The 25,034-nt window shown below is 37.5% G+C and overlaps 1 protein-coding gene across 3 annotated transcripts in view; it reads left to right on the top strand.

The window, feature by feature from the left end:
* Positions 1-25,034, top strand: part of astn1 (astrotactin 1) — a 225,066-nt gene that overhangs the window by 41,779 nt on the left and 158,253 nt on the right. The window contains exons 3-6 of one of the 3 annotated variants that reach the window (XM_039654609.2): positions 5,275-5,668; positions 11,093-11,245; positions 19,864-19,971; positions 22,153-22,299. In XM_039654609.2, the coding sequence (XP_039510543.1) occupies positions 5,275-5,668; positions 11,093-11,245; positions 19,864-19,971; positions 22,153-22,299 (802 nt within the window). Of the gene's footprint in view, positions 1-5,274; positions 5,669-11,092; positions 11,246-19,863; positions 20,014-22,152; positions 22,300-25,034 lie in introns of all 3 variants that reach the window. The other 2 variants (XM_039654608.2, XM_039654610.2) reach the window with 2 other exon arrangements.

Raw genomic sequence — 25,034 nt, 5'->3', positions numbered from 1 at the left:
ACAGGAAGGTTCTTTTTAGGCACACCTCCCCCTCCATTCAGATGGCCGTTTTACAAGCTGCAATTTGCTCTACTCAGCAAGCCTGAACATCCATAGGCTGCTCCTGACCCCAGTCTCTCCCATTTGCCAGCCTGAAGCTTGTTCCCCAGTGGTTTATCGCTCTGCGGATGACTGGCTCAGCTGCGCCGTGCCCTTGCAGTGATTTGCACACACTGGGTGGAAAGACGGGCATCTGTAACACAGTACTCATTGCATCTATATCACAACACCTGACAGCCATCCTCAAATTGGCATCAGAAACAGATGGTATTGTGTCCTGGATTTAGCACAAATCCAGTTTTTATTTATTTTTTTTTATTTTTTTTCATGAAAACAACAATGAACATTAAAAAAATCACAACATGGGGAAAATAGTTTAATAGTTTTGTGTAGATTTTGTTTATTATCTGTCCCTTTAACTTTTTCTTGTATAAGTGTTTCACCAATCATTATTAGTTATTCACGTATTTAGCGACCCGGATCTATATCTATTAAAGATGGATCTCTACCTGATGCAATAATAGTATAAAACTTTCCTGATATTTTAATAACAATTACATAAGAATAAAATAAAATATGTTTTTACCTTTTGGAACTTAGAAGGGTTCAATTTGAGCAGATGCTTTTTACTACACATGTCATTATGAGAGCTCATTTCCAAGTATAGTATATTCAGCATCTGGCTCATATTTGCAATCTCAAACATATTTCCTTAACGCTATCATTTTCAACGTATTTTAAAATCCATATTTGTTTATTGCTTTTGGCTTTTTTTAGCAGATCCATCATGACGGTGACAATAATATTTGATTCGTACAATACTTGCTCTGCAGTAAATCACTGAGCTATTTCAAATTTTCCTGATTGTACTTGTGTATTCTTTTATTTTCTGCCTGCGGTAATTAAGAGTGAAACGTCACTTCATCATTGTACATCAAACATTTACCTTGAGGAATAAAGGTGAATTGCACTTATTGAGTCATTTAATTGTTTCAGAGATTCAGTTGTTGCACAGCAAAATATACATACAATATTACGTGCCCCGGCTTGCTAGTGACCCTATATACTTTTTTACAAAAAAAAAAAAAAACATTTGAAAGGAGGCGTTTGTTATATTGTATTATTAAGAGATTTTGCACTATTAAGGAGGTTGAGGTCTAATTTTAAAAACGTTGTACTTTGTAAAAACAAATAAAATGTCCCTCTTGTTGAGGTTAACACATACTTTCTTAGTGTTCATAAGCCATAGACGTCCTCTATATTGAATGATGGTTGAGAGATATAGGAGCCTAACATAATTACAGTATTGATTGAGCTAAATCATTCCTTAAACATTCTCAGCTTCCTATTTCATTGAGAAATCTTACATTGATTTTGTCGCTTTAAATACTATCAGTAGCTCCGTCTGTCATGAATAACTCTATATAAATCTTTCACATTTAGTTTTTAAAAGAATATACTTTGTGACCTCTTGAATTGAGACTAATTGTGTTGTGGTTTTCTTTCCTTGCTGTTGCAGCAATAATCTGGCTCTTAGATTGATGTCTCAGACAATCTTTTATGTTGGTCTGAGCTAATAAATCCAGAATTTATGATGTGATTAAAGTCTTTCTTTGTTTTTATTTTTCTTTCCCCCCATAAAATGGAACGTCACACCTTGTGCTGATGTAGCTCTTGGTAAACAGTGCTATTTCCCCCCCTGCTGAAGTACAGTATGTATGTTGCGTTTTCCACACTTCTGGGAATATTAGAAGATAGTGTTTCAGAGGAAACTGGCGGAGTGGCATTAAGGTAGATACGGAATTGGATATGAAGGGGAGCTAAAGCAATAAAGCAGAAATCAATTATTTTCGCATTGGCTAACAGCCAATAAAATAGTTGCTTGACAAACACTCTGTGAGCTTGAAGGTGTGTCAGAGGAAACTCATGCTTCTTTCCTCCATGTATGAAGCTGATTTATTAACCTTGACAGAATTGATAGTGGGTATTTTGAAGGAGGAAGTTGCTACCTGAACTCAACAGCTGCATTGAGTCCCAAAACGCTGACCTTTCCAAAAGCATCGCATGCCTTAAATGCATTTTTTTCCCCAATCCCATCTAAACTATGCATCTCTATAGGCACCTGCAAAGCAAGGCCAGGATGCAAGTGTAAACATCCTGAAAGCTCAACTCCATTTATAAAACATACCTGCTGGAGGTTTGAGTTTCTGCCCTGTTAGCAGCCATAAGAGGAAAGTGATATATCTTTGCGTTAAGCTCTTTCCCAAGGGCCCAGGGCAGCATGAGTGTAACCAATGGCTAAGAATGCTAGAAAGAGGGGAAAGCAATGTTAAAAGCGGTGAAAGATGAATCTCTGAGGTAGTCAAAATGACGACATTCCAGGAATAGTTATTTCAGGTTACACTGCAGTCCAAAGCTCTTTGCTGAGAGGTGGGTATTTATAATACAGTTTACATGGACATTAAGAAGAAAAGTCTATATTGAGTAATGCAGATGCATTCTCTTAAATGCACTGGCTCTCATGAGTACACTTCTTAAGCATATGGTGGTCTTAACTGGTCTTGACTGTATCACAGAAGAAAGAATGTTGTCTTGGCTAGTAGCTGAAATAAATTGTTTAATTTGAAGTACTAAAATAACTATATAGATAATATAGACAACAAAAATACTGTATATAGGCCTATTAAAAAAATTACACAACCCCCCTTCTTCTGAATACTGTCCATACTTGTTCCAAAGATAGAGGATATTGGCACCAGATAATGGTAGAAGTGTAATAAATAAGTCAATAAAACATGTGAGTCATGACAAATTCAGTAAATCCCTTTTTATCCTTGTGGATTCTCCTTTGCTACATACAGTTAGATTTTAAGTGCTTGAAAATACCTTGTTTTATGCCCACATACACCCTTGAACGGAAAGGGCATTTCCTCTTGCCTTTCTCATTTATTCTGAAAAAGCCACCTAGATCAGATAAAGGCCCATCTGGAAAACTGTCCTACAATGACCCACTCATTAATATTGGCCTTGTCCCTCGGTCTTGCATCACGCTCATGCAGAAAAAAAAAAAAAAAAAAAAAAAAAAACTTTTGTCTTAAGAAATCACAATTATTTATCATCCTCATACATTCAGAGGGATGAAAGTCAATGAGATGCGCATTTTGCATTGATTTTACAGACGGAGGAGGAGGTGATTTATCAGGAAGAAATGCACAACCGTCATCCTCTGCACAGTTGCATTCTTCAACAATCATTTATGCCTTGTGTTGAGATTGTTCTTCAAAATTCGATCCTACTCAATTTAGTGAAATATACAAGAATGGCATAATAATTCACTTCATATACACTCTCACATATATTATTGCATTATAATTTATCATTTTAACAAAATGCTTATTGATACATTTAAAATTGTATGCTTAGGATTGCTCTTATAAAAAAATATTAAATACAGATTTTGCTAAACAGTTGTTTTAGGTGGCTTGAGTGTTAACTCAACTATTATTTTTACTTTGCAGTATCTTTGTTGTCCTTTTCAGGATTCGTTCAATGCCTTGTTGCCTAACAGCTGTAAACCAACATGTATGCTGCATATTATGATTTCAATTGCTTGAAGTTACAACAAATATCTCAGTTGGCACTTAACTAATAAAAAACTATGTTGCAGGAAATGACAGGATCAGTTGCTGAAAAATATTATCCATTTTGGGAGCTTACAGGACATCTGCTTATTTGTTAAAGAACGTGAAAAGCCCATGATAGCATCACTTGTATCCGTTGGCTAATTCAATTTGGTCTTCTCATGCTGCTAGATTGTGATGTTTCGTTTGGTCTTTATAGCTTGCCCTTCATAAAGAGATATCCCATCTGGTCTAATTTTAAACCGTCTCTGTAACATGCAGCCTTCCATAATTTTCTGCGCAGTGAAGTTACAATTTGCTTGTTTGGCTAATTCAAAGTGATGGACCCAAAGGAAATTGGATTACACAAAACTAATTATCTGTTGGATCTGGTGCTGTATGTGGCCGCAGTCTTGGTATGGTTTTTATCCAGCAGTCTTTAGTGGCATGTGTAGATTAGAATCAAACTGTCTTGTAGTGTATTTTTTCCCACTATAATTAGTCATAAATCATAATCATGGTCATTTTTGTAAACTGCACAGAAAACAACTCCATGTTTTTCTTCAGCTTTAGCTGCACAAATTCACTTACTCTGTTGCATATCATAATGATTATTACATACTTTTTAAATACTACACTATCCTTAGTGCAAATATGGCACAAATATTTATATAGCTATTTTTTTTATAGCTACAAACTAATGAAAAATAATGATTTATTTTTTTTTCCTGGCCCCCCTTTTTCCTATTCCATCCCTCCCGATACTTGGCCTTGTACATAGCATGCATTACCAGAAAACCTATGTAATACCTTTTGAAACTGCTGAGAATTTGTAATCAATAACAAGCTATTTATTGCAGTTTCAATTCTTTATGAAGCACACACATTTTTGTTCAGCATAAGTGAGCCATCATGGCCGCCGTTAGAAATTTTGGGCCCTATGAAATAATATGAGGTTGGGCCCCCTACCGCACCCATTCCATTAATAAAATCGGTCTCTTGGTGCCCCAAAAGAGTGTGAGTCCATAGAATCGTCCTAACTTCTCCGCCCTTCCACCCGGGACCTATGAATAAGAGCTTTTTGTGTAAAGCAAATTGAACTGGAATGCTAATACTCAGCATGGTCCAAATAATTTTTGACGTCTATGAGAATATTTTAAGATTTTTACATGTGGAATAGGTGCAATTTTATCATTCTTTAATTCGTTTTATTGTGGGTAAGTGCAGTTGAGGTGTCTCAGTTTAGTTTAAATGTATACAATTGAATATAATGCTGCTTTGTTTTGTGCAATATGTTTCCAAAGTGCTGCAATTCATAATTTAGGTCTTGAATTTCAGATTTAGAATATCTTGTCTCAGGTGTGTGAGTCAGTCATCATTCAGATGACCTGAATCAGATTGATGCACATTATAAATCATAGTATATCATTTTGAATGAGGTATTTTGGGAGAAAACACAATGTTCTTTTTAATCTCAAAAAAGAAAAAAAAAAAAGAAAAAAAAAATCTTTGCTTTCCATTATGAAATACATGTGAACATTATGTTAAGAATTGCAGTATCTTTTTAGTCTTTATACATGCATTTTCTCACTTCCATTTTTTGTTGTCCCTGTAGGGTGGTATGATCGCTCTTCTGTTGTCCATCCTGTGTTTGGTGTTGATCCTGTACACTCGTAGGCGCTGGTGTAAACGTCGTCGGGTACCTCAGCCGCAGAAGAGCGCTAGTGCTGAAGCAGCCAATGAGATTCACTACATCCCCTCGGTGCTTATGGGTGGACAGGCCCGGGAAAGTTTGAGAAATTCTCGCGGGCAGGGCCACAACTCGAGCGGCACCCTCAGCATCCGGGAGACTCCGATCTTGGACGGGTACGAGTATGACATCACAGACTTACGACACCACCTACAGCGGGAATGCATGAATGGCGGAGAGGACTTCACCAGTCAGATGACACGTACACTTGACTCACTTCAAGGGTGCAATGACAAAGCTGGCATGGACCTCACTCCAGGTGTGTGAGCCCACCGCACACTGCACTGTATGAATATAAAGATCTTTGTTAAATTGCAAGTTAGCGTTCACTAAAAATTCAAATTTATTTCTTCACCTTTATGCCATTCCAAACATATGAATGTGTGCTGGTTGTTCTTTTCTATGCAATTACATTGATTGAAGCTTTAAAGTTGCAGAGGAGATTTTGATCCATCCCCGTTACAAATATCTTTTTGGTCTATTGGCCAAAATGATTTGTTCAGATTTGTTGATTTACCATTATTTTAGATGGCACTCCCTATTTATACCACAAATTTGGAATCTGTAGGATAAAAGAAAAAGTTTTTGAAATTAATATATTATACTCACCAAGACTGCATTTGTTTGATGCTTTAAAAAGCAGTCATAATGTGAAATGGTATTAAAATGTAAAATAACTTTTCTATTTGAATATATTTAAAAATGTAATTGATTCCTGTGATGGCAAAGCTGAATTTTCAGCATCATTACTCCAGTCTTCAGTGTCACATGATTCTTCAGAAATCATTCTAATATGCAGATTTGGTGCTCAAAAAACTTTTTTTTAACATCAACATTGAAAACTGTTGCAGTGCTTGATGTATTTGTGGAAACCATTACCACTAGATGCCGACATGAAATGACCATATTTTATGCGTAATGAGTGTGAAGCATTGAATTGATTCTTTAGAAAGCACCAAGTCTTATTATGCTTTATTAAACCAATCATAAACAAATCATTCACACAGATTTAGTGAACTGAATCAAAACAATGATTTGTTCACTAACATCGCTTCTATCATAAACTCTCATGAATGTGCCAAAGATAACTAGGGTGGATGTCACGATTTTCAATTACATCATGAATTATGTCTTACATTCCAAGCTTTTTCTCACACACAGCTATGGCTTCAGACAACTTGGAATGTATCACACAGGCCATATAATCCACTTTTATAACCATTTTTTATGGTGCTTTTTCATCCTTTTTAAAGCTTGAATGGTTCAGAAGTGTCAAAAGTGTTCACATTCATTACTCAAGTAGCGGTATAGATACTAGGGTTAAAAAGACTTCTGTAGAAGTTGAATTATCAACTCAAACTTTTTATTCAAGTAAAAGTACTGGTTTCTAAATTACTTTAAGTATAAAAGTAAAAGTGATGTAAGGAAAAAATGCCATTAAAGGGATAGTTCACCCAAAAATGAAAATGATGTCATTAATGACTCAGGTCATCTTCGGAACACAGTTTAAGATATTTTAGATTTAGTCCGAGAGCTTTCTGTTCCTCCACTGAAAATGTATGTCAATATAATGTCCTTGTCCAGAAAAAGGAAATAAAAACATCATCAATGTAGTCCATGTGACATCAGTGGGTTAGTTAGAATGTTTTAAAGCATTGAAAATACATTTTGGTCTAAAAATAACAAAAACTACGACTTTATTTAGCATTGTATTCTCTTCTGGTTCTGTTTGGATTCATACTTTGCAGTAACGTGACTACCATGCTATCACGTCTTACGTCATTAGCGCCACTGCGGACTCGTGAACACGGATTCATACTTTGCAGTCACGTGACTACCATAAATACTTGGCGGGCAAAAAAAAAAAAACGCTGGCAAAATGGCGACAAACAGGCCAGCCAGGGGAATTGGAGCCTTGCAGATTTCCAATACTACAATCAATTAACTATTTAGATCATAGTATGTCACTGAATGTTAAAATTAGATATCAAGAAAAGATACTCGAAACATGTGATCCATACACAGCACCCACTGATGTTTTCCAGCTGTATCATAAATGGCTAGGAGGATGTCAAACATTGTAGCCTACCTGCTTATCCACTCCACATAGCATCAGACAACAGTCAAGAGCAGCTAGGGCAGCGAAATGTACAGTATATAATCGTGTTAGCAATCTGTTAGGCTGTAATGTACAACAGTAACGTGTCATTCATTCTCCATGTATTCATATTCTCATATCATATATCAAATCACATACAGATGAACTCATGTGTAAGCACATTGATTACATGATTGACATTAGTCCATCCAATCGCAATTAGTGCATCTAATGTGCAGAATAGTTTTTAACACCACTTATAGCATAAAAATTTAACACAATACACAAATAAATACTATTTAAACATTTATTTTAAGTAGCACAACATACTGTATATTAGGTCATATTTGTAAAACAAAGGGAAACAAACAGAATAACATTAAGACATACAACATTATTAATATTTTCAAGACAGCAAATCAGCTAGTCAGGGGGTATCAACTTGGTGCAGTGTAAGATACACCACCTAGCAGTGCTGCACCACTCAGCTGTACAACTCCTGAATTTAATTTAAATTTCTCTCAAACATGACCACATGCAAATTATCCAATTTCAACCATTAGAGGATCATCAAAGCTCTAAATTATGTAATTATTATGTTAAAGTTTTAAAGCGTTTTTGGAACTCGTTTTTTTGGAACTTGTTCTCATCCATTTGCGTAGAAAAGAGATGTAATATTATGATTATATATATATATATATATATATATATATATTTGTGTGTGTGTGTGTGTGTGTGTGTGTGTGTGTGTGTTTGTACCGGGTGGGCCGGGAAAAGTCCCTGTGCTCCAGATGGCCAGCCAAATACAGATAATTGCGTCGAAATGTAAGGAGTTGACGTAAAAAGTCAGCTGAAAAATAATTACTCAAGTAAAGTATATAGATACCCAAAATTTCTACTTGAGTAAGGTAACAAAGTATTTGTACTTGACACCTCTGTGCTTCAGTGCCCATTCATAGTAGTTGCATGTAAAAGATTAACCTGCACAGATATGGAAGAAAGAAACACGCATTCAGCTTTGGAATGACACGAGGGGGATTTGTTATAAAATTTCCAATAAAACCTCAGACAATAACTTTAATGATTTAATAGCATACTTTAATCATTCTGAAAATTAATTCACACTCCCAGTTCAGTGTTTTGATTCAGTGCCTAATTTCAGAGTTACATAAACAACTTGTCAACCAGGCCTTGAATGCATAAGTGAATGCACATGATCAAAGCGTATTGAAGTTACATTTGATATAGCTGTTAAAAAAAAAAAACTCTTTAGAAATTGAAATTTTTATGGAAAATCCTTTGAATGTCTTTTGATTTATGTATATATATACCGGTGAGATTTAAATTGCATGTACTAAGCACATCATTCACACATTGCTGGCCCTGAAAATATTTATTTCACCTCAATAGCTCAAGAGTCAGCGGCAGAGCTTGCCTTTTCGGTATGTGACTGTGAGAAACCCTTAAGTACAAACTAAAGAGAAACCCTTAAGTGCAAAGCTCCAGAAATTGGATAAAATCTATATCAAAACACCAGCAAAGAAGAAATCAACATGACATATTTATTTAAGCCAGCCAGGTTCAGGTCCCTTGTTCTAAAGAAGGGCAAAGTGACCATTCGGTTCTGCTTTACCTTGGAGGAGTAATAGAAAGACACAACCGCTCTCCAACAAACCAGAGACAACGTGAAGACCTGGCTCACTGCGGTCTCTAAGTAACATCGCCCTCTATGGCCATTCCACTACGCTGCAGCTTCTCATCAGCAGCATGTCAGAGGAGTTCAAGGTCGCACATGCCCGAAAGGTCTTGATGTACTGAGATTCCTCCAATACCAAAGTCTCCTCAGCTGGAATCTATGTTAAGATGGGAAGGAAGTGGCAGACTCAGGAAGCGGTGGACAGAGCGGAGGCATGGATTGGCAGCGCGGCGGTGGGGTGTGCAGGCCTGGGCAGTTTTTCTAAGCCTCGCTATGACAAAGAGGGAGGGAGAAGCGTCAGTTGGTGCAGGACAAAGTGTGAGCAGAGGAAAACCACCTGACCAAGATGGTCGGTATAAAACAGCAAGGAGCCTGTACTAGGTGGGAGAACACCAAGCAGCGCAAGATCACCTGGACAGAGATGTGGAGCTCTGAACCACTGTGAATCAAGTTTTTCATAAATTCAGTGTACAATCTTCTAACCAGCCCTACACCGCTGTGGCTTGGTAGATTTACCAGTATGCCAGTTGTGCCAAAGGAGTGGCACACTGGAGCTTATCCTCAGATGCTGTCCAAAGGCCTTGGGGGATGGGTGGTATCTCTGGCTATATGAGCAGGTCCTCAAGGCTCTGACAGATACAATCACCTCAGCGATTCAGAGGAGAGTCAGCATCCCTCCAAGCTGGGGAGAAGGCACATCAGCAAACACGCTCCCAAGGTGGGCTCCTCGCCAATGCAAGAGACTGGCATCTTCATGTGGACCTGGGAAGGCAGCTCAAGTTCCCAAATCACATCACAGCCACTTCACTCCGCCCAGACATGGTGATAACATTGGAGTTGACCAGGCAGGTTGTTATAGTGGAGCTTACTGTCCCCTCGGAAGACCGCAAGAGAGCCAAGTATGCATGTGTAGAAGCAGTGGCTGGAAAGCACGTAGCGGACAGTCGTTGCTCTGAAACCTGAAACTCCTCGAAGTTAAAGGACAACTGTGCAGATGAGCCATAAAGAACATCTTTGAGGCTGCCGAAAAAGCCTCACGATGGCTGTGGATCCGTGGAGTAGCACACGGAGTGGAGTAACTACATCCGTGGAGTTAGCTGCCCCCATAAGTATGGAGAAGCACGCCACAGGGTCGCCTAGACGAGGGTGTCTGTTGATTTAAAGACCCGAAATACCTGTTGACCCAGGGTTCTTCACTGATTACGTGTCCAAGTAGCACCAGTAGGTGTATGATAGAACATTTATTTAGTTAAAGCTATTTTCCTAAATAATATGAGTGATAACATTGTATATTCCTGTTAAGCAAAACTGCTCATTTGCCCGTGGGTGCATGGCACCCATGGAACCCATTTACTCTCTGTAATAGTCAAGGATAGATGTGATTCACATGACCAGACCCGAGTTTGTGCCAGATTGGCCTTGTCAGTTGGACGCACAGAATTTGGAATGGCCACCCCTTATCAGATGTGCAATGATGTTGATGTTTGCCTTGAAAATTAGCCCATTATAAATACCCCTAAAAAGCTTTGCAGGAGAGGAGCGATTTCATGCTGTCACAGTAATTTGCTTAATACAATGAAACCCTGCAGTGCCAGTTGTCTTTGTTGTGCAATTTACTCATTATAAAGGGGCAGACTAACTACAGGGGATGGCGATGTTGCGTAATGGTGAATAACGGCATGTCATATCCAGAATCGCTGGACTGTGAAGGCTCTCAGTTGCTTTCGTCGTAATATAACCCTGAAAATACTTCACATAGACCACTTAGACTTGTCCTTCTGAATGACAAGCGTTTACATAAAGTGTCTCTGCATGCCCTTGGTGGACTGTTATTTGCTGCTCATTCGTCTGTCTTTCTTTATCCCTAATTGTAACCTTTTTTCCATCAGGGAGTGATAGTACGAAACTGTCCCTAATGAGCAAGTACAAGGATAACATCATAGCTACCAGTCCTGTCAACAGCAGCAATCACCAGCAAAACACACTCCTCCCACACAACACCTCCACCAACCAGCGCAAGCGTCTGTCCAGCAAAACGCATGGTGAGTCTGGATATAAGGGGTGAAAGGTTTCTGTAATCTTACTGTTCACCATTCATGGTTCTGTGTGCTTTTAGTTAGTTCAGTGTACTAACTTAGCATACTGCTAGCTTAGTCCCTTACCCTACACATAAATGCAGAAATGTTTAGTGCAATTACAGTATCATTTCAAAAGTATGGAGGATGTAAAACTTTTTTATTGTTTTTGAAAGTCTTTTATGCCATCCAAGGCTCTTGAAAAAAAATACAAGAACAGTAATATTGTGAAATAGCATTACAATTTAATATTTTTTTTCTATTTTTATCTATTTTAAAATATAATTTATTCCTGTGGTGGCAAAGCTGAATTTTCAGCAGCTTTTACTCCAGTCTCATCACTGGATCCTTCAGAATTGTTTCTTATTTTAAGCAATGTGCTGCTAACTTTTGTACAAACCGTGAATATTATTGTGGGTTTTTTTTCAATTCCAGGATTATTTAATGAACAGAATGTTCAAAATAACAGTATTTATATGAAATGCATATTTTTGTGAAAGTTTACTGTTACTTTAATGTCTTTTTGCTGAATAAAAGTACTAATCTCTTACCAAACAATTAAATCTTACTGAGCCCCAATATTTGAACAGTAGTGTATGTTTAGACCTTATAATAACTTATTTTCTTTTATTATTATTCTTTAATAATTATTATTCAATTAGGGTGTATTTCTGGTCATATATATATATATATATATATATATATATAAATAAAAATAAGAAGTATTTTTATTGGCATTAAACAAACTGTACAGCAACCGTGACCACAGAACTGTGATACAGACTGAACAATGAAAAATCTGAGCCTTAACACCTCTACTGAATATCCCCTTCCTTCCACACAGATCTCATTCCAACCACTGTCTATGTCTGTAATCATAACCACACACAACTATTTGTCTTCCACTCTCTTTGCTATCCCGTTCTAGGGTGGCTTGTGGAGCTCCATACTGGCAGCGTTTTCTCTCTCTCTCTCTCTCTCTCTCTCTCTCTCTCTCTCTCTCTCTCTCTCTCTCTCTCTCTCTCCGACAGTGAGTTAATGCACTAAGCAGTGTTACACAGCCACTCCTCCTGTCACTTATTCAGCGCTGTGGCAGGCTAGGCACTCAGACTCTCTTTCTTTCTGGTTGAATATCATAATTTAATATTACTCAACACAGTTTACTTTAGCACATATCTCACCAAAACATTCATTCAGTGTTTTCCACTAATGACCCTGTGCTGGCACTGTTTCATAATGAACCGAAAATGTAAAACTTACAGCCTAACATAAAGGTCTCTAACATTGTATTTTGGAAACCTAAACTGTGATATGGCTTTGTGCCTTTATAAAACAGCAAAAGACAGTGCTGTGTGTTTTAAAGAGAAGTGCACATTTTCCTTACCCGATCAGCTGGTGATCTGGTGTTAGTTTTCTCCAAAATAAAAGGTTTTGTTTAATGAACTTTACTCCAGCATAGCACAACAGAGTTGCTTTCATATCAGTAAAGTTGTTAGCACCATGTTAAAATGTCCTTGGACAAACTACTGTATATTTGGGCTTAGTGCCGTATTTTTACAATGTCTGGCTCCACCGCTGGTTTGAATTTCTCTTCCTATTAGCTTTAACTGATCAGACCACCAAAAACATTTATGAGGTATTCATATGCTTTTTTAATATTGGTTGGCTGTGGAGGTGTATTGAAATGTGCATGTATTTAAGCTACATAGATTCTAAGAGGGAAACATGCCTATATAGATCTACTCTCTCAGATTTGCTTTGGGCATGAATATCTGATGTCCAGTGAAGTGTTTTCCTTGAGTAAGAATCTGATTTCCTTGCAGAACAAATATTTGACTCTCTGCTCATGCTTTAATGCTTCATTACCTCAGTCTAGCAGACGTAAGGCATCTCTCTGACCTTCAGACCAGGATTTTTTTTTGTACCCAATGCACTTGGATTTTCCATTTGCTGCTTATGAATGTAAGCAGGTGCACTCTGTAATTTTTGGCTCATTAAAAAGCTTTACAGAATTGAATATATTTGTTTTCTTTAATTTACATAGATGAAGACTTTCAAATCAGTTACCTAATAAAAGATGCTAGTATAGTGGTCATGCTGAGATCACATGATAACACAAATGCTACTCGCTTTATCTTTTACTCGCATTATACTTGTCTTTAGTAAGATTTAAGATTTTTATTTTTTTTACTTAGTCTAGTATTAGTATTTGTGATATTGAAAATGGTGACAAGAATTATGAATTATAATAATAAAAAAATATATATATTTAAATGAAAATGTCACTTTCTGAGGTTTTTTAACATTAATATGGATTCCGAGCCTCTGAAGAAACAATGGGTTGATTTTGTTTTCTCTTGAAATGCGCCGACACAACTTCCCAAAGTTTTTTATGGTCAAAATATTTCACCGACGACTGTTCACTCAACTTGGGCCAATACAGAGCTGGCCTCGATGAATGTATATGTACATCATTGTGTTTGCATTGGTGAAACCTTTGGAGAGTGTGCAGAAACTGCATTGCAATGATAAGATCTTCATTCTCGCGATCTGTCATCTGCCTGCTCAATGCTCATCACAGCAACATTTTTTGTGATGGGAATAGATCTAAATACTTTAAAAAAAACTTCTCACGATTCATTAATCTCGATAGCTGTAAAAGTAAAAACGTATAATAGCTGTAGTTAAAGTATTCGAGAGAGTTTCGCATGTAATACATAGCTATTTCATGCAAGCATGTCAGCCAATCACAGCAGTGTCTGGTTACTCTGAATCCCACAGCAGACACACCCCTTCAAACAGAGCATTCAAATCAGAGGCTAAAATCAGGCTAGGAAAAATGACTTTTATTTCTAAATGATGACTATTTTCCATCTAAAAAAAAACATACTAACATTATAAGGGCAACCCAGGAAACATTATGAAATAATAAAATAACCCCATGTTATAAAAAATAACTATTGTTATATTGTTATCTTAAATTATACCATGGTCTGGGTGAATACTCGATTCTGATTGGCTGCAGGGTGTCCGTTAAAAAGTGATAGAGGACACCTAGTAAAGTAGTTCTGGTGAAACTGCCTGTTTACCATTCGAAATTAATAAATAAATGCGCTGCCTACAACGGCTGTGAGTAACCATAGCAACAGGCAGTCACATGCTCTATCATCTAACGTTAGATATAATAGCCTAATACAACAATGAGCGACTTCGTGCTATTTCTTTTAACATTTATGGAGAATATGGCAACTTTGACGACTGGTATGCTGCTGAAGAAAGAAAAAATGTAAATAAAACGGAGAAAATTACACCGCTGCTGCTCTGCTCCATTGAACACTATTGGTAACGACGTAACTTGCGACCATAGTTGGATAACGATGCTTTCGGGAAACGCACCCCTGAATGAGACCCTGCGGGAGTTTTACGCAGCTGTCCAGACAACCAAGGCAGGAGAAGGCTGAACGTTACAGCGTTTCAAGCCTAGGAGCCTGAGGCAAATGACCCTCTCTATGATCTGATTAATTTATTGCCCTCTATAACGTTAAGCGCAAATCGCTGGAGATCGTAATTGTTTTTTTATTGTTGTTTGATTAATTGTTTTATGAGTAATAAAAAAAAAAAAAACTATGCCTACCTTTGTGTTTCATGAAAAAAAAAATGCATTTGTGAACCTGAAGGGATACGAGCTAAGCGGACTATATATATCTCCGGTTGCTAAATAAACAGTCAGGCAGGCAAGGCAAGTTATTATTTGTAAAAACTAGATTTAGCCTAATTAAAATATAAACTAATGTTTTATTTGGCAAGTGACCATGGTATAAGCGGGTTAATGCCCTCCGAGGTGTCCATTGTCAGGTTTTAATGGACTTCGGCGGAGGCAACCGTCCTCCGCTGCGCGTCGGCCGGTTTACGCCTCGCCGTCGTCCATTAAAACCTGACAATGGACACCTCGTCGGGCATTAACCCTTACATAACTCATATCATGAAATAAGATTTTGGTCATTTCACCCACCCCTAATGAGGACCATTATGACTCCCCAAGACCACAATTGAGGGGGGTCAGAGAGTTCAGAAACAGTGCTTACTGATTTATAGAAAAACTCACTTTGTAGTGGACATTGTGCTATAACTAAACACACTAAAGAAAGTTTGAAAATGTAATATACAGTATGTATATATATATATATATATATATATATATATATATATATATATATATATATATATATAGAGGTTGATTGAGTCTTTCCAACTGCAGCATGGATGAGTTTGTCTCCGAGGGTTTGAGCCTGTCTTTGGGTTACTGGCCTCTTATAGCTCTTTCTGAACTTCCAAAATAGGAGATCCTTATTTCCATAGCTTTTCATATTCATACTGATATTGCCCTGTTTGTTTAACTCAGTATCTAGGTTTATTATTATTATTGGATGATCACAGACAACGTTTCCTCTTTATTCTTCTGTATGACTGTTCAGATCGAGTGAGCACGCAATCCACACACACGATAGCAACTAATACTATGTTTAGACTCCGTTCACATCGCCGGAGGAGAATGTGCATGAGTGCACATATCCTCTCATGTCTTTCTCTGTTTTTTTTCTTCTCTGTCACACCTGCCTCTCTCACCTTATCTATTTATAGCCCTCATTTTTCATTACACAAATTAGAACTGTTGCTCTCTGCATTTGGCATTTTTCAGCTATCTCTAAGTAAACCGTATCAGCGTAGATGTTTGTACTTCATCTTTCCTCATTGTGAGACCATTCTGGTGACACTGTGATTCTAAGACTTTGCAAACGATTGAGTTCTAGCACCCTGAAATGAAATGGCGGTACAAAATAACTTTTTTGTTGTAGGAGGCGTGTGCACCTGCACTGCATGCCGAGAAGCTGTTGGCGCTCCGTGTTGAATATTTAAACAAGCTCATCTTTTATTCCCCTCCACGGAGCTTTGCACCTTTGGCCCCTGCCTAATTGTGGAGGCTTAGCGCACAGTCCTCACCTGCTCTGTGAGGGTTACGGCTAATTCCTTTGAAGGTGCTTCTTTTGTTCTCATTTGTTACGAATACAAAAAGAGGCATTGGCGTGCCGGCATGTGTCATTTCGAAATTGTTACTGTTGGAAGTCTTAAATGCCAGGTGTTTCATCAGCTTTTTTGTTAGATTTTCTTTATATAATCAAGCTGAGCTATTTTTACTCTTATACTCTGATGCACTAACTGTTGCATGGTATTAAAGCACAAAGCCTGCATTGTATTTATCTGGCATTCAGTTTAAACAGGCATTGACATATAAAAAGTGCAAACGTGCCGCCTTACAGTATGTAAAATAGGCCCTTTGTGGATTGTGCTTTATTCACAAGTCACCCCTATTTTACCTGTAAGCGATTAGCAATAAGCATAATTCTATTTAAGATTAATGTTTTTATTGTGCTTTCTATTTTTATTGACCATGAAGGCTGTTATCCATTCAAATTTGATTAAATGAGTGTTTACTACAGTACATAGGGTGCTAAATCACTGCAGACAGCGCATGCAAATAAACAACAATTAGTGATTCTCAGTGATTTTTTTCTTAAATGTTTACTGTAAAATCCTTTTGACAGTGTGAATGCTTTTAGAAGACATATTGAGGACATCTGGCATTTTCAAATTGTTTTTGTACTTTTTAATCCTTTACAGTGTGTATCACTTCCGGTGATGTGCTAAAATAAAATGCTTGCTTTTCAGAACTTTCTATACTCCTGATTTAACTGTTGGGCCAAAAAAAAAAAAAAAAACTGCTGCTGTTCTTGTGACCAGACTGAATGTTGTTCGCATCACAGCTTTAAATATTTCATGTGTTGTTTTATGGCGGTATGGAAAGATATTGCAAAAATAAGCATGTTCAGTTGATTTCCGTACAGATGGCTCATCTATAAATGATAATTATTTGATCCTCCTCTGCACCAGCAGAGATGTTTTTAACGGATAGCCACACTGTTGTGTATACAGAGTTACTCAAACATTATTTCTCATCATTGCGAGGCAGTCTAATCCACGGGTCAGTGCGCTCATGCATCTCTTCCTCATGCGCTGCATAATGAAAGCGTTTGTCTAGCTCTGACGGGTAAATTGTGCCTTTTGTGGACAGAAAAAAAAAGAGCCCAAGGAGGCGTGCATGTCTTATCTCTTTCACACTCCTTACCTCCTGTTCATTACTTATATTTACTCAATACTCTTTTGAGAGGAGAAGCACATCTCACAGAACGATGAATTCTATATGGGTTCCGGCTTATTCTCTTTATGTCACATAGGGGTGCGCTGTGTGTTTGCAATTTCTAATGTATTTTTAATTTATTTGAATGCTTTGCGGACCTTTTTACAATGCAATTTCTTGATGTCAAAACAGTATTATATGATTATATGATGTGACTATTTCACTTAGATTTCTGCTTATCATTGTCATTTATTACATCATTTCATTCACACATTGACATCTAACATGTGATTTAAATGGCAAACACTTGTTTTTTTCTGCATTATCTGTATGATTTTCCCTCATTACAAAAAAATCAAATGGTTTTCGAGTTTAATATTTCTATTGAATCTGTTGTTTGGGGGTTGGCTTTGTATAATTACATTCTGTATTAATCAATAATTCTAGATAAGTAAACAAAAGGATTGGAAATTAGGCAAAAATCATCCTATTGTCATGCTGTCACATTTGTTTAATCTCAAACCCTCAGAATGATATTGGGTTTGGAAATGTCTTAGGTGAAATCATTTTTTTTTTTTCTAAACTGACTTTGAAATAATCTGAATATTTAATTGGATTGTCAGTCAACAATTAATTTTGACATTGTTGTTTCTGAGACCAGAATAATTTTAGTCTAATTTGTTTTTGGTTATTTTACACACAAAATAACTGGAAGGTTTGTCTAGACACTTGACGGTGGGCCTACATTCTTGTTATTTTTTTTTTCTTTTCTATAAATGAAGAGCTCTTTTCCAAAACGCGATAAACGCCATTTTTTAAAAAAAATGAGTTTGTCGTGTCATTCTGCTGTGGACAGAACCCTTTCACTGCCCCATCAACGTTTCATGCCAAATCGCTATATTTCCTTGTTTAAAATGTACTGCAAGAGACAGTTTCTTTCCAAACCGCGATAAGCGCCAGCCCTGTTTTTAGCCTAAATGCGATAAGTCCTCAAATTCGATGAGCGTTCCACGCAATCCAGCACGGCGGCACTCTGAACAGAGGTTTATTATGTTCATTCGTTCCTCAAAATGAGTCCTAGTTTTCTAGTCGACTATAGTAGTAGATCATTTAAGCCATTTGTCTAATCATAGGCTAATCACATATATTAATTTAATTAAATGGGAGAGAAACCATATGAGCGTTTTTTAATTGCCTATTCCGCATCTAAATGCATGCATAAAGCTTGCCACAAAGAACCGGAAAAAGTAATGATTATGCATGAAACATTGGAATTGTTTATTAATAAACTAGTGTTTTCTGTCAGTGTCAGCAGCAAAGACAAAGTTGATGATGCTACTCGCCATCTTCGCAGTGAATGCGCATAAGCCTACAGAGAGATACTTTGAATTAGCCTACATACGCAGATAGTTGCCAATTTATTTTCGTTTTTAATTGTTTTGTTTAAAAGTAGACATTTAAAGATTTCTGTAGCCTAGTTCTCAGGTCTGTGAGGCAAGCATCACAGTGTTTCGGTTCATAATATATTAGACGCGCTCTCCGGTTCACGTGCGCGCCTCTGTGTCCTAATTATATTGTCTGATATTTGCTGTTTTAATCCAGTCAATTTGTTGATGAAACATTTATTAAAATAAAGTTTATTAAAATAACGAAATTTACAAGCTTTCTACAAAACAAAACTTAATAAGTGGTCAAAATCATGTCTGACCCACTCCAAATATTTTCCGATATTGGTCGGATATCTTACTCATCTCATGCGGTTCCCTTTTCATAGCCTACTCAACATAGATGAAATAATAAAAATAAGTAACGTAATATTAGTAAACACAAATGTGAAACGTAGCCTATGTTTATTTTACGTTTTTTTTTTTTTTTTACTTATATTTAAGCGTCTCGCCGCTCCGCTTTGCTCACATGCTATGAATGTAGCCTATGTGTGTGTGCATGTGCTGGAGGGGTGCCCATCCCTTTTTTGAATATCGTTATCATTATTTATCATTTTTAATAATTAGTTTTTTCATGCATATGTTGAAATTGGGAGCCTACTAGTTGTTTGAGGTTTGACACTTTACTAAAAATGACTTTACTAAAAATGATACAAAAAAATGGATGGATGTATAGCGTTTTGAAAAAAATAAATAAAATTAACTTTTAATTTATCATTAACAATATTGTTGTTTGATTTAATAATCATTGTTCAAAATGTTCAGACTGAACCAATAAAACATTTCAACAGGATAATTTGATTATTCACAAAATGTGTGGCTCTAGGTAAAAAATGTAGTTTTCCTGAAAACTATTGAAATGGATTTATAGCGTTTTGGAAAAGAGCTCTTCAAATATGGTTTGATGAATGAGTTGATGGATGGTGTTTATGTGAATTCTACAGCGGGTTCAGTTTTCCTGAACCCGGACGGGGACTCTGGAACTGAGGCAGACAGTGAGCCGCAGTTGACCTTCTACACCGACCCAAACCGCAGCCGCCGTCGCAGTCGAGGTATGAGAAACGGTAACGTCAACTCTGCGTGGGGCTCCGGGGGTAAGGAGGATTTCCACACCATCGCATGATTTTAACCCGCACCGCCTGACTGTGGCCATTTGGTGTTCGTGTCACACTTTGTTCGGAACCCGAGCAAATCATTAATTGTGAAGCGGCTTGCCTTAAAACTACCTCATTGACCGCGGCATGTCGTTTCGTGTGAGATTTGCCATTGATTTGCCATTGCAATTGAATGCGGTGTTAAAACAATTTACAGGAAAGCATAAATGTTTCACTTTTTCGTCTTTTTTTTTAACGGCCTTACAAATTGGACTGAGGGTCCCTGAGCAATTTTTGAGTTTCCTCTTTGTGGACTCCATGGACCTCCTCTGAAAATGAATGACGACTAAATGCAAGCTTACAAGTATTTAAGCACCTTAAGCTTAGCAGCTTCATCTGTAGACCACCATTCAACATTAAGCATGGTAATGCGTGTATGCTAAGAGAGCGTGTGACAAAACAGTTGGACAGTACTGTCAGACGCTAATGGCTAGAGTCTGTCTGAAACTCTCAGCATATTGTCCCCGAAGGAGCGCTGCATTGTGTTCTGGAGAGACCTGAATGCAAAGCTCTCTAAACTCTTGAGGAGCTGCCACTTGAAAGGCAACTAACAGACGATCACTTTGGCTGTAATTCTGTCTCCCTCTAATTACCAAATGCTTAAACCCTGTACTTGTCAAAAACACTACTAGTCAGATGTGGCAGCAACAACACCTTTAATTGGACTTAAGTTAATAATAGACATAGCTTGTGTCGTATTTTTTTTTTTACTCTCCTACAGATCACTGCGTGAATTGAGCAGCGCGTTGATTTTGATAGACATATTTGTGTACGTTAACTACGTTAACATTAAAAATGGTGTTAATATAAGCTGTCGAATTTGAGTGAAGTGAAGCATATATATATATATATATTTTTATATACGCTGACATTTATCTGAGTTCTTCACAGTTTAAAGCTTCTAATACTTACAGAAGAAGGGAAAAGCCAGGGGACAAAAAAGCCAGATTATATTCTTATCTGAAAGGAATTATTTTTAAATAGTTTTGCCAGTAATTAGTCCTTGAAAGATGTGATTGGCTCAGCAAAGGACCAAGCCCAGTGTTTCATCTGCTGTATGTCAAAGTGACTAAATGTGAAAGCACCAATTTCCATAGCGTACATCAACTGATGAATACTCAATAACATTAGAAAACAAACCAGTTTTTCGATTTCAAAATTTGCTCACATAATTCAGTGCTTTGAAACCATTTATACAAATTGCTGGCAGATGTGTGTAAATATTTGAATCAATTCTTTTTGTTTTCTTTTGTGTCTTTATGTGTCTTTATTTCTTCAAAGTCAATCAGGTTTTTTTTTTATCTCTGATAACATCCACGCTTATTCTCTAATATGGCAAACAGGGATTCCTCATTTGTATATGGTTTGCTGTATCATTAATGCAATGCTTAGCAGTTGCATTGATTTGTAACTGCTGTGAAACTGTTTTACATACACTGCATTATTGTAAATATGTCTGTCAGTTGTATTTTGATCTTTATCATCATCTAATTTCATTTCATATGTATCTCATTGCCATTTTCAACCTGCCGCATGCCATTGTTCATGTTTATCCTGAGCGTTTTTAAATATTGTGTTGATGAGCAATTACAACTAGCAACATGAATGTCCTTGATATCTGATCATGAGTATTGTCTCATACATTTGTGATTTGGTGTGTTTTGTCATCTTGTGCGTTGTGTTATGACAGTGTCTTTTGCCTTGATTTTACATAGCAGATGTACAGGGCAGCACTACACCAAACCAGTTTGGCTGCATTATAAAAAAGTTATCAAAAACAACTCGCATTTGTTTTTGTTTTTCTATATTTCACCATTTGGAGTTTTAAGCATAAAAGCAGCAGGCTTCAAAAGGAAAACTGTTATCTCTCCACAGCTTTATTCGTGCCAGATCTGCCGCCGCTTGCAGAGTTTGGCTGGCTGGTTTGATCCAGTGCTCCTTTCATGGACCACCAACCCTGATGTGGGCTGTTTTTTAACTGCCTCCCTTGTGCCTTCCTGAGGTGCACATAAAAATGTGAACTTTCCAGTCTTGTAGCATCGCTCTTTTATTGCATTCTCTCTCTCTCTCTCTCCTCAGGTTCCCCACGGAGCCCTATCAACAAGACCACCCTGACTTTGATCAGCGTGGTGAGCTGTGTGATCGGCCTGGTCTGTGCGTCTCACCTCTCCTGTAGCCTCAACGTCCGAGTCATACTCCACGTACCAGAGCACCTCATTGCAGACGGTAATCTCATCACCCGCTCCGCTTCCCCCCCCGGCCCCTCAGGAGCACCCCCCCACGACTTCTACTGTATTAAAGCAAATGTCATACCGTCTTCCACCTGTCTCTTGTGAAAAGCCTAACAGATGTGTGCTGAAAGCATCAAAGCACAATCATACACGAATGCATGGTCTCTAGTTGTGTTTCAAATGATGTACACCGTGTACTGCTATGTACTCGGGCATCTAGTGAATGAATTGTTAAAGAGTAGTATGGTCTGAAATGAAACACTAACGTTTACTTTTAATTAGGTTTTCAGACACACATTGTCTCATTTGGTGTTTTCGTTAGCTTTAGGATGTTAGCTAACCTGAGTCTGATAGGTATCCTGTAAGTTATTATGAAAGCCCCACCTCATATTGTTAAATGTACAAATATTAAAAAAAATGAACGAGACATGGTAAAACATTTAAAGTGGCCATATTATGCCGTTTTACGAAGTCTTGATTCTGTTTTTGGGGTGTACTAGAACATGATTTCATGCTTGATGGGCTCTATGCACGGCGTTATTTCCGGTGAAGGATTAAGGATGCTCGATAACTTCCGCCGATCATAGAGTCCAATGCAATACCGAGAATTTATATTGAATTTTATACTCCATGGTTATACTAATGAAACGTTAGTCACAAAAACAGATAAAACAGACACCCCTCGTTGTGTTTATGCTTCTTTTTAAAATTATATTAAATAAACATAACTATATATAAAATTACATCTAAACGTATGTACGTTTCGTTTCAAAGACGGGAGGACAGTAAATATTGAAGACTCTGCCATAATCCCGTTTTCTCCGGTTTTCCTCCGCTTTAATCTACACAACCGGAAATGGACGAGCATCCTTACGTCAAATGCGGAACTTATGCGTGCATATAGCCCATTGAATACATTATTTTTCACATTACAGTACCTCTCTCCCCAGTCTGGCCCGAACGTGTTATTTCCTGTTTCGATGAAGCCCCTCCTTCCAAAGTAAAAAAAAAATGTGCAGTGATTGGTTAGCTGGCCCAGGGTGTTGTGATTGGCACCACATGTTCGGGAAATGTCACGCCCCTAACCGTAACGCGAGCTCTGACTAGTACGCAGATATAAATATTAAGGATGGCGTCAGTTTCAAACCAATTCTTGCCTTATTCAGACTTAATAATGTTGAACTGACAAGAGGATCGTCCAGAATGGATTTCATGCACAGACTTTGCTAGCACAGATTTCACAGGACATTTCAGTTATATTTTACAACTCTTAATGTATTATTAATATTTTTTTATATATTTTAGATGAAGTAATATACAATTTAATCATTAACTTGCCAGAAAACTATGGTAATACAAACAATAATCAATAACAGAAGGGGGAAACAAAAGTCTTACAAACGTTAGAGCTTACAAAAGCAACAGAAAACACTATATCAACAGTGTTAGCTAGCAGGCGACCTTTGTTTACATCACACAGTAGCAATAATTTAAAACGTATGATTGGAACTCTGATTAAAAATCAACTAGAAATAATAAGACACACTTACAAGCTGTGATCCACAAATAACAGATTGTCCTGACAAAGTGGAAAAAAGATCAGTTTCAGGAGAAGCTTTTGTGTGTAGCCTGCATTGTACTCTTAGGGCCCTATTTTAACGATCTAAGTGTGTGGTCTAAAGCGCAGGGCGCAAGTGCACTTAGGTCGTGCCTGAATCCACATTAATGGTTAAAAGTGTTGTCCATATTGTCTTAATGAATGGGTGTGTTTTGGGTGTAACATGAAATAAACCAATCAGAGTCTAATTTCCCATTCCCTTTAAAAGCCAGTTGCACTTGCACCATGGCGGATTCGCTATTTAAATGATGGTATTTGCAAGTGGGGTGTGTGAGGTTAAAGTGCGCAAGCAGACCATCTATGGGACAAGCTGGATTCCACCATATCAATACTCAATATTAATCTTTTGCATTGTAGTCCTTTTATGTTTAATATTTGGCTACTTTGTGTGCTGCTGGGGCGTTCCTGTGTGTGTGTAATAAGGAAAGTGTACGCACATTGTGGACCCGCCTGTAAGTGCTCATTACTCTTTAAATAACATTTTTTTAATAGCTTTTGCTATTTAAACAACGTGGCACATGACGTGAAAATGCAGCCCATTCTCACTTGACCATGCTTCAATATCTGACGCTTTAGGCGCCCTTTAGCGTCAGTTAGATGACGCCCTAGGATCGCGTGTACCCTACCCCCACCCCATACCTAAACCTAACCGCGTCCTCTAACTGACGCTTTCCTTTAGCGTCAGTTAGATGACGCCGTAGAATTGCGTCATGTAAGTGACGCTAAAGGGTGCCTAAAACGTCAAATATTGAAGCATGGTCAAAGGTGACGCCTTGGGGTGAGAATGTGTTGGAAAATGATAACTGTGTCAGGCTTAGTCTAGCAAAAAACACGTGGCGCTGCATTGCACCGGATGTATGATAGATGGATGATAAAAATTGCAGCACACAGACAAATGTTGAGGTTATAAATTTCAATTTTAACCACTCTAAGTTCATCAGCCTTAGGAAGGTCAAACAAATGAGTTTTGTAAACGGGGTGGGAAAAAAAAATGTGTCTCTTTGACATATAGCGACATGGAAAAATGTTGACTAAAACTTGGATAGTTTGCTTAAAATGCAGACTGCACAGAAATCATCTGAACGAATCAGTACATGAATCACTGAACCCAA

The sequence above is a fragment of the Pimephales promelas genome, chromosome 5 (assembly GCF_988280905.1).
Source record: "Pimephales promelas chromosome 5, fPimPro1.hap1.1, whole genome shotgun sequence".
NCBI classification, from domain to species: domain Eukaryota; kingdom Metazoa; phylum Chordata; class Actinopteri; order Cypriniformes; family Leuciscidae; genus Pimephales; species Pimephales promelas.
Note: the sequence above shows the minus strand (reverse complement) of the source record. Positions and strands in the feature narration are given on the sequence as shown.